General features: G+C 41.2%; 1 protein-coding gene across 3 annotated transcripts in view; it reads left to right on the forward strand.

Annotated features, from left to right (window-relative positions):
* Positions 1–6,083: 6,083 nt before the first annotated feature.
* Positions 6,084–13,305, forward strand: part of TFPI (tissue factor pathway inhibitor) — an 86,153-nt gene continuing 78,931 nt past the window's right edge. Inside the window, exons 1-2 of one of the 3 annotated variants that reach the window (XM_090045274.1) lie at positions 6,156–6,235; positions 11,867–11,909. In XM_090045274.1, the coding sequence (XP_089901400.1) occupies positions 11,891–11,909 (19 nt within the window). In that variant the 5' untranslated portion in view covers positions 6,156–6,235; positions 11,867–11,890. Of the gene's footprint in view, positions 6,236–11,866; positions 11,910–13,305 lie in introns of all 3 variants that reach the window. The other 2 variants (XM_090045273.1, XM_090045275.1) reach the window with 2 other exon arrangements.

Raw genomic sequence — 13,305 nt, forward strand, 5'->3', positions numbered from 1 at the left:
AAGTTGCAACAAGGAAAGTTTACGTTGGATATTAGGAAAAACTTTCTCACTAGGAGGGTAGTAAAACACTGGAACAGGTTACTCAGAGAGGTTGTGGAATCTCCATCCTTGGAGGTTTTGAAGACCCAGCTAGATAAAGACTTTGCTGGGATGATCTAGTTGGGAGTGGTCCTGCTTTGAACAGGGGTTTGGACTAGATGACTTCCCGAGGTCCCTTCTAACCCAAATTTTCTATGATTCTGTGTTCCAACAAAAGATATCACCCTATGAAATCCTTGCCTCCTTCATAATTCCTGGACTATCATGGCTAAAACATCACTGTAACTACAATATTTTAGGAAGATCCCTAAGAAAAACCCTATCAGAATTTTAAGGACCTGAACCAAGCCCAGAAAACCTGATATGAATTTTCTCATTAACCTCAACAATACACTTTTGGTCAGGCTATTGATGAATTTTGATCACATCATATTATATCTGAATTAGTGATGATAAAAGTTAATGTCAGCTTTGTTTCACCTTCAAGGTCTGTTTCCAAGTTCCATCAAAATATGTCAGATTGCAATGATAAATTAAAGAATTCCAAGGTGGTTTTCATTTCTTAAATTAGGAGAACTGAATGTGTATGTGAAGAGCTGGACATACCTTAATCAGGATGCAAAGAAGTAAAATGAATTAATCTTATAATGAGATGCACCATCACTTGAGCAAAGTTTTTCATCTTTTGCTCCCTGTTTGACAGTGTAAGATTCATACTCAGTTATATAGCCTTTAAGCAAAAGAAAGGTTATATTGCCTGGTTTCTTGCTAAGGAAAAACAATTAGTCGAGAATTTGTTGCAGCTTCCTTCCTTGTTTTTCATGTATGAATTTATATAATTTAAAAACTACAATTAAGCTGAAAAGATTCAGGAACTGTAAGTGAACAAATTCTTTAGGCTAAGTACAGACAGTCAAAAAGCCGGAGGCTGAATAAATTTAATCTTCTCAGGTTAGTCTAAACTGCGTCGATTGAACTGATAAACAAGTGAACAGGCATTCACTTTTGAGTCCAGAAATGTAACTACATGCTTGCTGTGACCCACACCATAAGCCAGGGCGTGGGGGGTGTAATGGCATGCTGTTCCGCTTGGTGGGAGAAGATAGCTTGGGCCAAGGGTAGCCTGTCCAGCCTGCATGTGGGGAGGGAGTCTGTGGGAAGTGCAAAGTATTCTGAGATGCTGGGGGACTGTGAGTTACTTGCATATGGAGGGAACCTGTACCAGAATTTCAATAAATCAATTTAACTGAAATCAGTTAAGTCTGGTACTACATCCATTCAGGTTTATCTTGAATGGGTTTCAGCCATTTTGAAAGCAATTTATGTGCACTGTTGTGTTACAGATCTGAACTGGTTTCAAATCACGTATAGGTTAAGTACAGGTAATCAAAAAGCCCAAGGCTGTATCGATTCAATCTTTGCAGGTTGGTCTAAGCTATTTAGATTGAACCAATAAGCAAGTGAACAGACATTCACTTTTGATTTTGGAAATGCAGCCACATTCCTCCAGTGGCCCAGGTCAGGGGCTGGTGAGTGCTACAGCACATCTCCCTGCTCAGTTGGAGTGAAGAGCTTGGGCTAAGGCTAACCCCCCAACCTGCAAAGGGAGGTTTGCAAGGAAGATGCAATGCTGCAGAACTATGAGTTAATTTGAATCTGAAGGGGGTCAGAGGATCTTCTTGTCTGGATCATAAACCATAAAGTCAAGATGATGATTATGACAAAAGGTTATAAAAAAATTAAAAAATCAAATTGATCTTCTGCAGTGAAGCGTGGGTTCACTAGTATGTTATTATTAGTAATGTTACATATAGCATCAGTCCTTAATATTTTTAAAAAATAAAATAACAACAAATACTTTATTTCTTATTTTTATATTATTTTATGAATTGTCAGTTGTTCTGTATGTATGATCAAACTACAATTTATGCCCTACAACTGCCAATACATCATATTTAAAAAAAAAATCAGTGTCTAAATCTATATATTTTTAATCATTTTTGCAGTAGGTTTATTACCTTTACATGACTTCATGATACATCAGTACTAGCAATATATAATATGTAGGATACTTATACCTACTGTATACCTTATTATCACTATGTAAATTAAAAATAGTATAAAAATTAGAATCCTGTAAAATTTAATTCTAATACTGAACATTGAAAAATATTTTTATATTTGTTTTTATTCTGATTTGAAATGTAAATCATTGAAAACTATCATAGTTTGTGGCAAAGCCATCTGTAGCTCTTAGTGTAAGAAAATAATCATAGATTCATAGATGCTAGGGTCAGAAGGGTCCTCAACAGATCATCAAATCTGACCCCCTGCCTAGGCAGGAAAGAGTGCTGGGGTCAGATGCCCTCAGCCAGATGCCACCCAGACTTCTCTTAAAGACCCCCAAGGTAGGGGAAAGCACCACCTCCCTTGGAAGCCTATTCCAAATTTTGGCCTCCCTTACCATGAAGAAATTTTTCCTGATATCTAGCCTAAATCTGCTCTCTGTCAGTTTGTGACCATTGTTCCTTGTTACCCCAAGAGGCGCCCCGGTGAACAGAGCCTTGCTGTGTCCCCCTAATGAATTTCTAGATGGCCACAAGATCACCTCTCAGCTTTCTCTTGCGGAGGCTGAACAGGTCCAGGTCCCTCAGTCTCTCCTCTTAGGGCTTGTCCTGTAAGCCCCTAACCATACGAGTGGCCCCCCTCTGGACCCTCTTGAGTCTATCAACATCCTTCTTGAAGTACTGCACCCAAAACTGGATGCAGTACTCCAACTGTGGTCTGACCAATGCTGCATAAAGGGGAAGTATCTCCTCCCTGGTTCTATTTGTCATGCATCTGCTGATGCATGATAAAGTGTGGTTAGCTTTGCTGATGATTTTGTCACACTGACGACTCATTTGAGTCCACTATGACTCAGAGATCTTTTTTCAATTCTGTGCTGCTGAGAGGGTCACTTCCCAGTCAGTAGGTATACTAGATACTTTTGTGCCCTAGGTGCAGTACTCTGCGCTTGTCCTTGTTTTAGTGCATCCTATTGTGTACTGCCTACTTTTCTAACCTGTCCATGTCTGCCTGCAATCATTCCCTACCCTCCAGAGTGTGCACTTCACCCCACAATTTAGTATTGTCTGAAAAGTTGGACAGAATACACTTCACACCCACATCCAAGTCATTGATGAAGATATTGAAGAGTACAGGTCCAAGAACCAAACCCTGCGGAATGCCACTACCCACATCCTTTCAGGTTGATACCGACCTATCTATTTCCACTCTCTGGGTGTGACCGCTAAGCCAGTTTTCCACCCACTGGACCATGTAAACATCTATGTCACAGCCTCTTAATTTATTTATGAGAATGGGATGAGATAATGTATCGAAGGCCTTGCTAAAATCCGAAAAAATCACAATGCGTCTAAGCATTTTGTGACCCCATCATAAAATGAAACCAGATTGGTCTGGCATGATCTACCTACTATGAATCCATTCTGGTTTCCCTACTGCATTATTTTTCTCACTGGAATCCAACAAATATGATCCTTCATAATCTTTTCATAGACCTTTCCAAGGATGACTGAGACTCAGGTGAGACTGACTGGCCTATAATTATTTGGACCCTCCTTCATCCCCTTCTTGAAAATAGGGACCACATTGGCCCTTTTCCATTCCTCCATTCCTCCAAGACCTGACCCAAGCACCATGAACACTCAAACAGCTATGCCAGTGGTTCTGCTATGACATAAGCCAAATCCTTCACTACTCTCGAATGCAGCTTGTCCAGGCCTGCTGACTTAAACACGTCCAGTCTATCCAAGTGACTCTGCACCAAGTCAGCACTGACAATTGGTGGGCTGATGTCCCTCCGATGCCCATCTAAGAACCCATTAGGAGACTTATCTTGACCCCTGTTCAGGAACATTGAGGCAAAAAACTCATTGAATAGCTCAGTCTTGTCCCCCCCCGTCTGTCAGTAATTGCTCCTTCTTGTTCAGTAGGGGTCCTATGCTGTCTTGCACCTTCCTTTTACTCCCTACATACCTAGAAAAAGACTTTTTGTTGTCTTTATTTTGTGTTATCAGCCTCAGCTCTATAGTTGTTTTGGTTTTTCTAACTGCCTCCCTGCAAGTGTGCGCCAAGTACGTATACTCCTCCTTGGCAGCTTCCACCTGCTTCCACTGGTTTTTTTTGCTTTCTTTTTTGCCCTTTGGATTTCCCTGTTTAGCCAAGGAAGTTTTTTGGCTCCTTTCCTCCTTTTCCATCATATTGAGATAATCTCCCTCTGTGCCTGAAGGATCACTTCCTTTAGAAATGACCACCCTTCCTGGACTCCCATCTTGCCAATATTCTTATCTTGCAGTGAGTATTGAGAGAATCAGGGAACATAACTTGTGTTTTGGGTTATTTTATCTAATACTTTTTACCTAAATACCAGATGTAAAAGTCAAAATTTAAACAAAAAAGATGACTAAAGATTTTGGGTGCCTCATTCTTTGAATGGCCAAGTCAAGACCCTTAAAAAGGTCTGAGTCTCGGTCATTTGCTCAGCACTTTGTTAGGGACAGATATTACACATACACCAGTTTAAGTGATCAGAAACTGGTTTAAACCTTTAACCAAACAGATGTTCTGTGCACATAAACCAGTTTGAGAATGGCTGAAAATGGTTTGAGATAAACCTAGTTGAACGTAGTATCAGACTTAAGTGATTTGACTCAAACCAGTTTATGCAATGGCTGTCTCAGAACCCTTGCTGGTTTAAGATAAACCGGACACCCCCTGCATCCCAGCATTTTCTCTGGGCTGGGCAGGGCTCTAGGCTCCACAGAAGGGCTGGCTCTTCCCCTCTGCTCAAAGGCTGCAGCTCTGCACCCTACTTCTCACCATTCCCTGCTAAGCCTACACATGTCTGTGTATTAGCTAGTAGACCACATGCTGGCTACTGATGTGCTGAAATAACAGGTAGAATCAACAGGCAGAATCAAGAAAGAACTGGTAATGTCCCTCTTTTGTTTTCTTAATTGGGTGATAAACACTGTTATCAACTCCCTGCTGGGCTAAGCACAGCATCCTACCAGAGCCTGGCCACACCCCCCTCAACTCCAGCACCCACCTGGCTCCTAGCCTGATCCACTACAGACATGTGCCTGCATTTCTGGGATGTCTGTCTGGTTACAAAACTGATTTAATCTAGCCAGGTTACACTAACCTGCAAAGACTGAATCAGTTCAGGCTCAAGCTTTCTGAATATCTGTCCCTAGCCTTTCTGATAACTGGGCAACATTTCAGTATGGGGCACCCAAAAATCAGTAATCACTATGGGGAATATTGTCCTTACTATATAGTGCCCTACTCTGGAATTACTTCCTCTGAAGTTATAAAACTAGGCTCACCTAACTGCCCCTGCCTGCATGAGCGAAGCTGAGTGTCTCTGTGGTTTTACCTGCTGGGCAGGGCAGTTGTATATCTTCCAATCTGTCAACTTTATTTTGATGTCTAACCAGAGTCTCCATAGGAGCACCAATCAGCACATATTATGTGGGGATGCATAATATTAGCACAATCACTAGTTGTGTCCCAGCCTTCAAATCTGTACATCTTGGGGATGAACTAGTCTCAGGCACCCCAGGATAGGGAAGCTTACATCTCTATCATGCAGCAAAAGCGAACCTGCTGAATTTAGTTCCAGGTCATATATTGGATATGTCATTCCCCTCTTGTATTGACTTATATTTATATAAGGGAAATACAGTACAAAATGAATAAATGGTAAGTTTCAACAGATCTCCAAGACACGAGTGGTTAAGCAACCAAAGTAGGTGAAAATGTAATTAAAATGACTTAGGATTCAGATTGCCTTTTTAGCCTGTTTCCTCTGTTTGGAAGCACATCTCTTTCCTGGTTAGAGATATTTTTTTTAAGTTACTCTAAATGAAAGCAGAATTGTGATGCTGTAGACAGAAAACCCCCTCTTTGTTTCTCATTTCTTTGAAGCCTACTCAGAGTAACCCCCCTCTCCAGTAAACAGGAGCAACCTCTGGCTTGACTGTCAGCAGGCTCCTACAGCAGGATCAGATTGCATTTCTCTCCTTGTAACTCCACCCTCCAACCCCAAGCACAAGCTCCAACAAGAATGAAAGAAGAGAATCAAGCACAACACTGTTTTTAACTCTTCCTCAAGAACTGGAATTCATTGGTGAGTACTTTGTAACTTTTTCTTTAATTTTAGAAGAATGACTGTCCGTAGGTAGAGAAAGAGGAAATTCTCTAAAGCATGTCAAGATTTTGTTGATTTTTTTTTTTCTGAGAGTGTATGAGAGATACAGTACACAGATGTCTAAATGCAAAACACTTGGGCACTGCAAAAAAGTAGGCTCATTCTCTCAAGAAGTTAAAGAGATTGCACACTTATAATAGGAGCTCTTTTACTTGATTTTATTTATATATAAATATTTTTTGATAATGAGCACAGCAGGATGTGAGCTTTTTGACAAGCTCCAAGAATAACACAGACTATTTAAAAACAAACCATCAGACAGTGATATTATGCTAACTTTTTATCAGTCATTTGAAATTTCTTATGTGTAATTCCTCATGCTTTTGAAACAATGCTTTCAATAAATTGAATGCAATGGAGGCTTATTCAGCCAGAGCTGCAGGTATGTATGTTTGACTAATCAAGCCCTGTCAGCATATGTGATTAAAAACCATTCTTTTTACTTCAAGAGGTAAAAATATCTTGTATAAATACAAATCAATCTCACAGTGTTTATTGAAATCAGAGGAAATTAAGGTTTTCTAAGGATTTTGAAATAAAAAGCAAGCAACAAAAAATCCCAGTGGTTTTTGCCACATTCTAGTTTTCAGGAGCAATGTGCACTTAAGCTTTGTGTGGTCAAGACAGAATTACCCATAAATGATAGTCAGCTGGATTTAAAAGCAAGCAAATCTCAAAAGTTAATAACTATATTAGCTTTAGCATAAAGAAAATAAGTGAAGTATACCTTCCACTACCAGAAAACAGCAAAAGACAGCAAGTAATACTGCAAGGAAAAACCTCTAGGTACATGAAAGGTCAGTGTGATGCAGTACTCTTGAAATTAGTTATAAACATGCTTAATGCAAAATGTTAAGATATAAAACTTATTTCCTAAATACACAGATATAAAAACAGAAAGTTCAGCTTTCAGGAGAGAGAGGCCCAGTGAAGGAAGGCTTTCTGAGCTGCCAAAAACCAGTACATAAATGATAACATAGGAATGAGATTTGGTCCTTTTCTGTGTTTCTTTTTTTCCCTAGGAAGAATAATTTGCTTGTATTTGTAGTCTTCTCCTTTACTAAAGAAGTTTGCTAAATGTTTGAACTGAACTGAGCACTATCTGATTTTTAAGCAGTTATTTACCCTGCGAATGTCTGTGTGTAATATGTAAACCTTCAGCAACTTTATGAGGGTATAGGTTACTGGAATTGAGTAAACTCCTTTTTTTTTTTACTGTGGCTTATCCCACATATAACTGGAGGAAGGAGGCTGAGAAGATGTCCATTTCGGAAATACCATTTGACAATGCACTTAGAAACCTTGGGAATTTCCATCTAGCTTTTTAAATTGACTGTAAGCAAACCTCCTTCTATCATATTTCCCAAAGTAGGAGGACAGAAGAAAATTAACATCTATACAGGTCTGGAGGTATAGTAAGTCCAGTAGTGTGACCTGCAAATATATAGTTGTGAACTTCACCAGTGATTTTTTTTTTCATTTACAGTCAAGGTATGCTCTGTGCCATACAAGATACTAAGGAAGTACAGTCTCTGTCTCTAATAACTAGTCCTATAACCAATCCTGTAAGTGAGCTCTTGCTTATGAAAACTATGCAGCTCTGATTCATCTAGTCTATAGTGTGCATCTCTAACCTGTCTTCACCTATTCCTATAACCTGATGAGAATCCTAAGTTTTTATTGATAATCAGAAAGCATGTCTACACATTGTTTTATGATAACATTGTTACTGGGCTGTTACTTCCAAAAGCATGGCACAGTAACAACCATCATGGCACATGATTATTTTTAGCTGCTACTTCACCATAGAGGTGCACTATGAGAGGGGAGCATACCACTATGGTGAAGCAGCTGCTGGTCACATGTAGACACCTGCAGATGCTACATTGCCATAGCGCATCACTATAGCAATATAGTATCACATGTAGCCCAGAGGATCAAAGAGCTGATACTGACAAATCCATGTATTTAAAAGTCATGTGTTCAGTCCTTAAAACACAATATTGTTTTACCAAAAAATCCTAAACAAAAACAAAAAGAACTGAACAAATTTAGGTTCATTTGTCCTTGCTTTTTTATTAGGAACTTCAGACTCCCTGTCTTTCTCATTTTCAAAGTCTTCTTCATTAGGATGAGGATATTTATTTTTTAATTATTCCATAACCATATAACCACATGCATCCAGGAGCTGAAGCATTAGAAATCCAAACAAAATAAATTAATAGTGTAACATTTGATTAAATCATGAAGATGGCAACGCTGATGTTGCAGCAGTGTTTTAATCAAGAAATGTAGTGTATTCACCCCATTAAATGTATTTATATGGGCCTTGTTGACAGTCTTTTTAGTATCAACATTTACTTTGTTTTTCAGGTAAATTTAGAATCAACCTCATAAAGTTAGCCTTCCAAATACAAAGTAAATAGGCTACCTTTCTGATTGTTAGAAACAATGGCCCTAGGAGTTTTGAACTTTTAAACCCTCATTTATCTCATGGGGAATTACATGGCTAAAGCATAATGACCCCATTTCATGTCATTATTAACTATTTTATTGCTACCCACGTGATGGGAAGGGAAATAGGAAAAAATATACAAAGTGGGGGTTGGAAATTTTTTCAGGACTCAAAATCCAGAGGGAAGAAAGTGAGAGAAGAGTCTTCTATACAATAAAATTAAGTTGTGAGAGCACCAAGATTATAGCAATGAAGAGATGGGTGTGTGGGTTTACACAATAGACCACAAGAGTATTTAATTGAGGATCCTCAAATTCTCAAATGTGCTCAAATTGCCAGTCTGGGCTGTCTTCATTCTTATCCTTGCTAGCCAGCCTAAAGCTAGGTTGGCTATGACTGACCAGGTTGCAATCCTGCCTTCAGTTTGCTGCATAGAAATTCTCACAGGGTGCAAACAAGCATTTTTGGGACCTAGCTTAAGTTAGGTGGCTTAAGTCACTTTAAAGTTTAGCAGGGAGTGGCAAGTTAAGGTGCTTATTGCTTGCCAGGAAAGGCATAGAGAGCCAGATATAAGTATGTTAGGGCAAGGGCTGGGTGGAGGAGCTGGTGGGTCCATGGGGAATTATCAGGTGCCCAGGGGCTACATGGTCTTGGGGCAGGGTGCTGGGGGGATCTGAAAAAAGTTGAAGGGGTCAGGGTCAGGAGGTAGGAACAGTACAACCCCATGGCTGTGGAGAGTGGCTGGGTTTTCCCAGCCCCAGAGCAGTGCTGTGAATGTTTGAAGACATTCACTAGGCCAGGTTAACCTTCCTAGTCTGAGCTGGGGACAGACATTCAAACAGCTGGAGCCTGAATTGATACAGTCTTTTCAAATTAGGCTAACATACCTAAATTGAACTAATTTGAAAGTAAATAGACATTCAGGAAATGGAGGCATATGCCTGCAGTGGCTCAGACCCCTCAGAAGCCAAGGGGTGCTAGAGTGTGGTCTTGGCTACAAAGAAGCTGGGGAGGCATAGCCAGCCCTGGCAATACCTTCAAACAAACTAGCTGGGGTGGGGGGGTTAATTTCCCATGAGCAAGGACCCAAGCTGGGGTCTGTCTAGCCCTCCCCCCTCTCTGCAGCAGTGGCAGTGGTGGGGGCACAGCCAGCTTGGGAGGAGACATAGCTGGGTGATCACCTTGACTTCTGGCTCTGGTGGGGACTGTGGGCTTCCCTGCAGCTGGAAGCTAGTTGGATCACCCTGTGACATGTTCTCCTTGGCAACCAGGCCAGCTGAGAAAGGAGCGGAGAGGAAAAATGGCAGCCTCCTCCCCTTCCCTCTCTCATCCTCATTGCAGACCCCTGCTGTGTCCCAGGAGTGGCAGTGGAATGAGCATGGCTCCTGGTGATGTCACTTCACCACAGCTGCCTGGGAGAAGTCAGGGCATCGGGGCTGCATGGCATCTCCTAGGCAGAGCTATACCCTGGCACATTATTCCTTCCCCTGCTGGAGAGCCAGACCTACCCCAAGCTCCATGCGGGTTCCAGGAAAGTCCTCCCTCACCATGTGGCTGGAGCCAGTCCTGACTGCCTGTCATCCCTGCCTGGCACAACTTCTGTTCCTGGCCCACTCTGCCCATCAAGCTATGGAAGGGCTGACACTGGAGGAGAGAGGTGGCTCGCATCCCAGGCTGCAGCTCCCCAACCCCAGACAGTCCTGCAGTGCAAACTCCCCAGTACATGCAGCTCACAGCCTGGCAGGTCCTTTGGGCAGCTGAGGAGGGAGATGGGGCGAGAAATGTACCCATCTAGTGCCCAGCAGAGGGAAGAAGTCAGCAGTGGGGGGTTTTCTCCTCTGCCCCAGCTGGGTCAATTCCCCAGCAGAGAAGGGGATGAGGCAGAGAAATATGTCCTGTTCCTGGCTGCTGGGAATGAAAATGTCTCTCTTGGCAGCTGAGGGCGGGACCAGCCCTCCTATATTCGAGCAGAGAGCACATCCCAGGGCAGAGAGGAACTCTGATTTAACTTAAAACAGGAAAGGGTTTATGCAACCAGAAGTTGCATAAGCTGGTTTGACCCAAATCAGTTAAGTTTGATACTACATTCAAACAGGTTTATCTTAAACTAGTTTCAGCCATTCTGAAACTAGTTTATGTGCACTTAACTTAAGTTCTGTTACAGGTTTAAACCAGTTTCTGATCACTTAAACCAGTTTATATGTAACTTCTGCCCCTAACTTTGTTTGGGTCAATCTAAATGTAATGCTTGTATATACCCACAACAGGTGGGAAAAGAGAGAGAGAAATAGAGTAAGTCAACAGGCAAAGGGAAAGAGATCTAAAACAGAAATAATTGTGACTATTTTCCTACTTACTGAGGTTGAAGGTAACTATAGCTAAACATTCTTAGACTGATCCTATTTTACCTTCAAGTTTTCTAAGCAGACCTAGGTGCTTATGTGTCATCTTCCACACTGCTTAAATCCCTGAAAAAGTGTTAATACCAAAGCTAGTGGGATGTCCTTTCCCCTTGCTACATTTTTGTGACTTAGTCTTAAGGCTAAGATGATGGTACAATAAAAATGAACCAAGTTAATGTTTCTTCAGGACTTGATCACTGTGGAATAGAATCACACTTGGATGCCTAATTCATGAAATAGGATATGGCCCTCAATTATTACAAATCAACTCTATTCTATCCTTTATCTTTGTGAATACTTTCTCCAGGGGAATTCCACTGAGACCCAAATTTATATCCCAGCCCACAGAGTATAATTAAAAATAAAATATTTTTTCTTCCCCCTTATCCTAAGCATAACATAAGTCCCTCTACCCTGATTGTATCATGGAAGCCTGATTTTAAATTCTTCCATAGATAATCTTTCAGGGAGATTAAACCTTAATCAGGATGCATCCTGCTGAGTTTCTCTCTCTGTATCCTCAAGAAAGAAGTGTATTGCAGAACTGATTTGTGGAGGAAGGCATAGTCTGGAAACCCCATGAACACTATACACAATGGGAAAGCCCACTCTCTTCCTTGTAGTTCAGGAAGCAAATTGAGTTCAGGGTCTGTTCATATGAGGGGTAATAATGTATGTTTTAAAACATTTCAGCTATTATCTGAAGATGTTTTAAGAATGTGGCTGCCTACAAAAGGTTAGTACCCTTTTAAAATGTGCAGCCAGCTTGTCTGCATAAGTTTCAAAATACGTGAGTTAATGCATTATAAAACATAAACTAAGCCTAGAGCCAAATAGTATTTGGGCACCTGAAAGTTAGCTGTTGCATGCCTAACTTTTAACTTTCAGGTTAAAAGGTAACAGGAGTGGAACTTTTCATTGGATGCATTAACTCTCAAGCTCCCTGCAGAGTGCATAGGGAAAGTTAAGCACTTCAATACAACCAGCATAGTGAACAGGAAGTGGGCTATAGCTAGCCAAATAGGCAACTTTTTCTATATCCTAAGAGCACCCAAACTGTAAGACTATAAGCTACTGGGGGAAAGCACTCTGTTTTGCAGCTGTACCATTGTGCAGAACGGAATTCAAAATTTGCTGGAGCAGAAAGAGAGCACAAGAGGGAGCATGGCTTTGTAGACTAGTGGATGGGGTACTCACCTAGGAGGGAGATGATCTGGCTTTTGATCTTTATTCCAATCACTACATATCTTATTCGGGGACTGTTTCAGGTTGCAGATGTGTAACATGGGGCACTAATAGACATACAGTTCCTTGATCTAGCTCATGGCACTTGACAGAAAATGCTATGAGTTAGATCAAGCTTCCCAGCCCAAGAGACATTCGCTGTTCCATTGGGAGTGTTGGGGATCGGGCTCCACTTTGGACTGGATCCAGCCAAGGAGATGTATGTCTGCAGCTTCTCTCCCGTAGCCCTCTTCCTCCCCCTGTTCCCAGCTCTGGTGCTGTCTGCATGATGGAAGTGGGGGAAAAGGGAGGGGAGGGAGCTTGCATTGGTGTTTGCCCAACCTGTGCTGGAGTCTGAGCAGGTGGATTGGAGTCCATTCCAAGTAGGTATTCTAGTGGTTGGCTTACATTATACAAGCTCTGATGACACCTAAGGGATTGATTCCCTGGGGGAGGGGACAGGCAGGGTTGGGGGGAGGATTTAGGTAGAAAAACCATTAGTTTCTGGATTCCAGCTGAATTAGCATGCGGTAACTACCAATTGGCTCCAGCAAGACTGAGGCAGTTTTGGACATGTGTAACTTCTGGGAAATGGGTTTGGGTACATAAAGTTCTTCCTTCCAACATGGTAAGGAAATATCTGACTACTCTAAAATAGGGTAACTTGTCCAATTCTTTTTGTTTTTTTCTTTCTCATCAAACTGTATTTATATTGCAAAAGGCTTTGAGGCAGACCCCTCTGGGGAGAGGATGAAACAGTTAAAAACAGGCAGGGTAATAAAAAATATGGCAAGAAAACTGTTCTTGTTTTTTCTGTTTCTTTAAACTCAATGGGCACTTTGTTTTCATTGACTTGTCAGAGACCCTTAATTTTCCTTAGCCAAATGTACTTGTTTTTAGTTTTTTTC

This window comes from Crocodylus siamensis, chromosome 4 (assembly GCF_052110815.1).
Source record: "Crocodylus siamensis isolate JL-2025a chromosome 4, ASM5211081v1, whole genome shotgun sequence".
Taxonomy (NCBI): domain Eukaryota; kingdom Metazoa; phylum Chordata; order Crocodylia; family Crocodylidae; genus Crocodylus; species Crocodylus siamensis.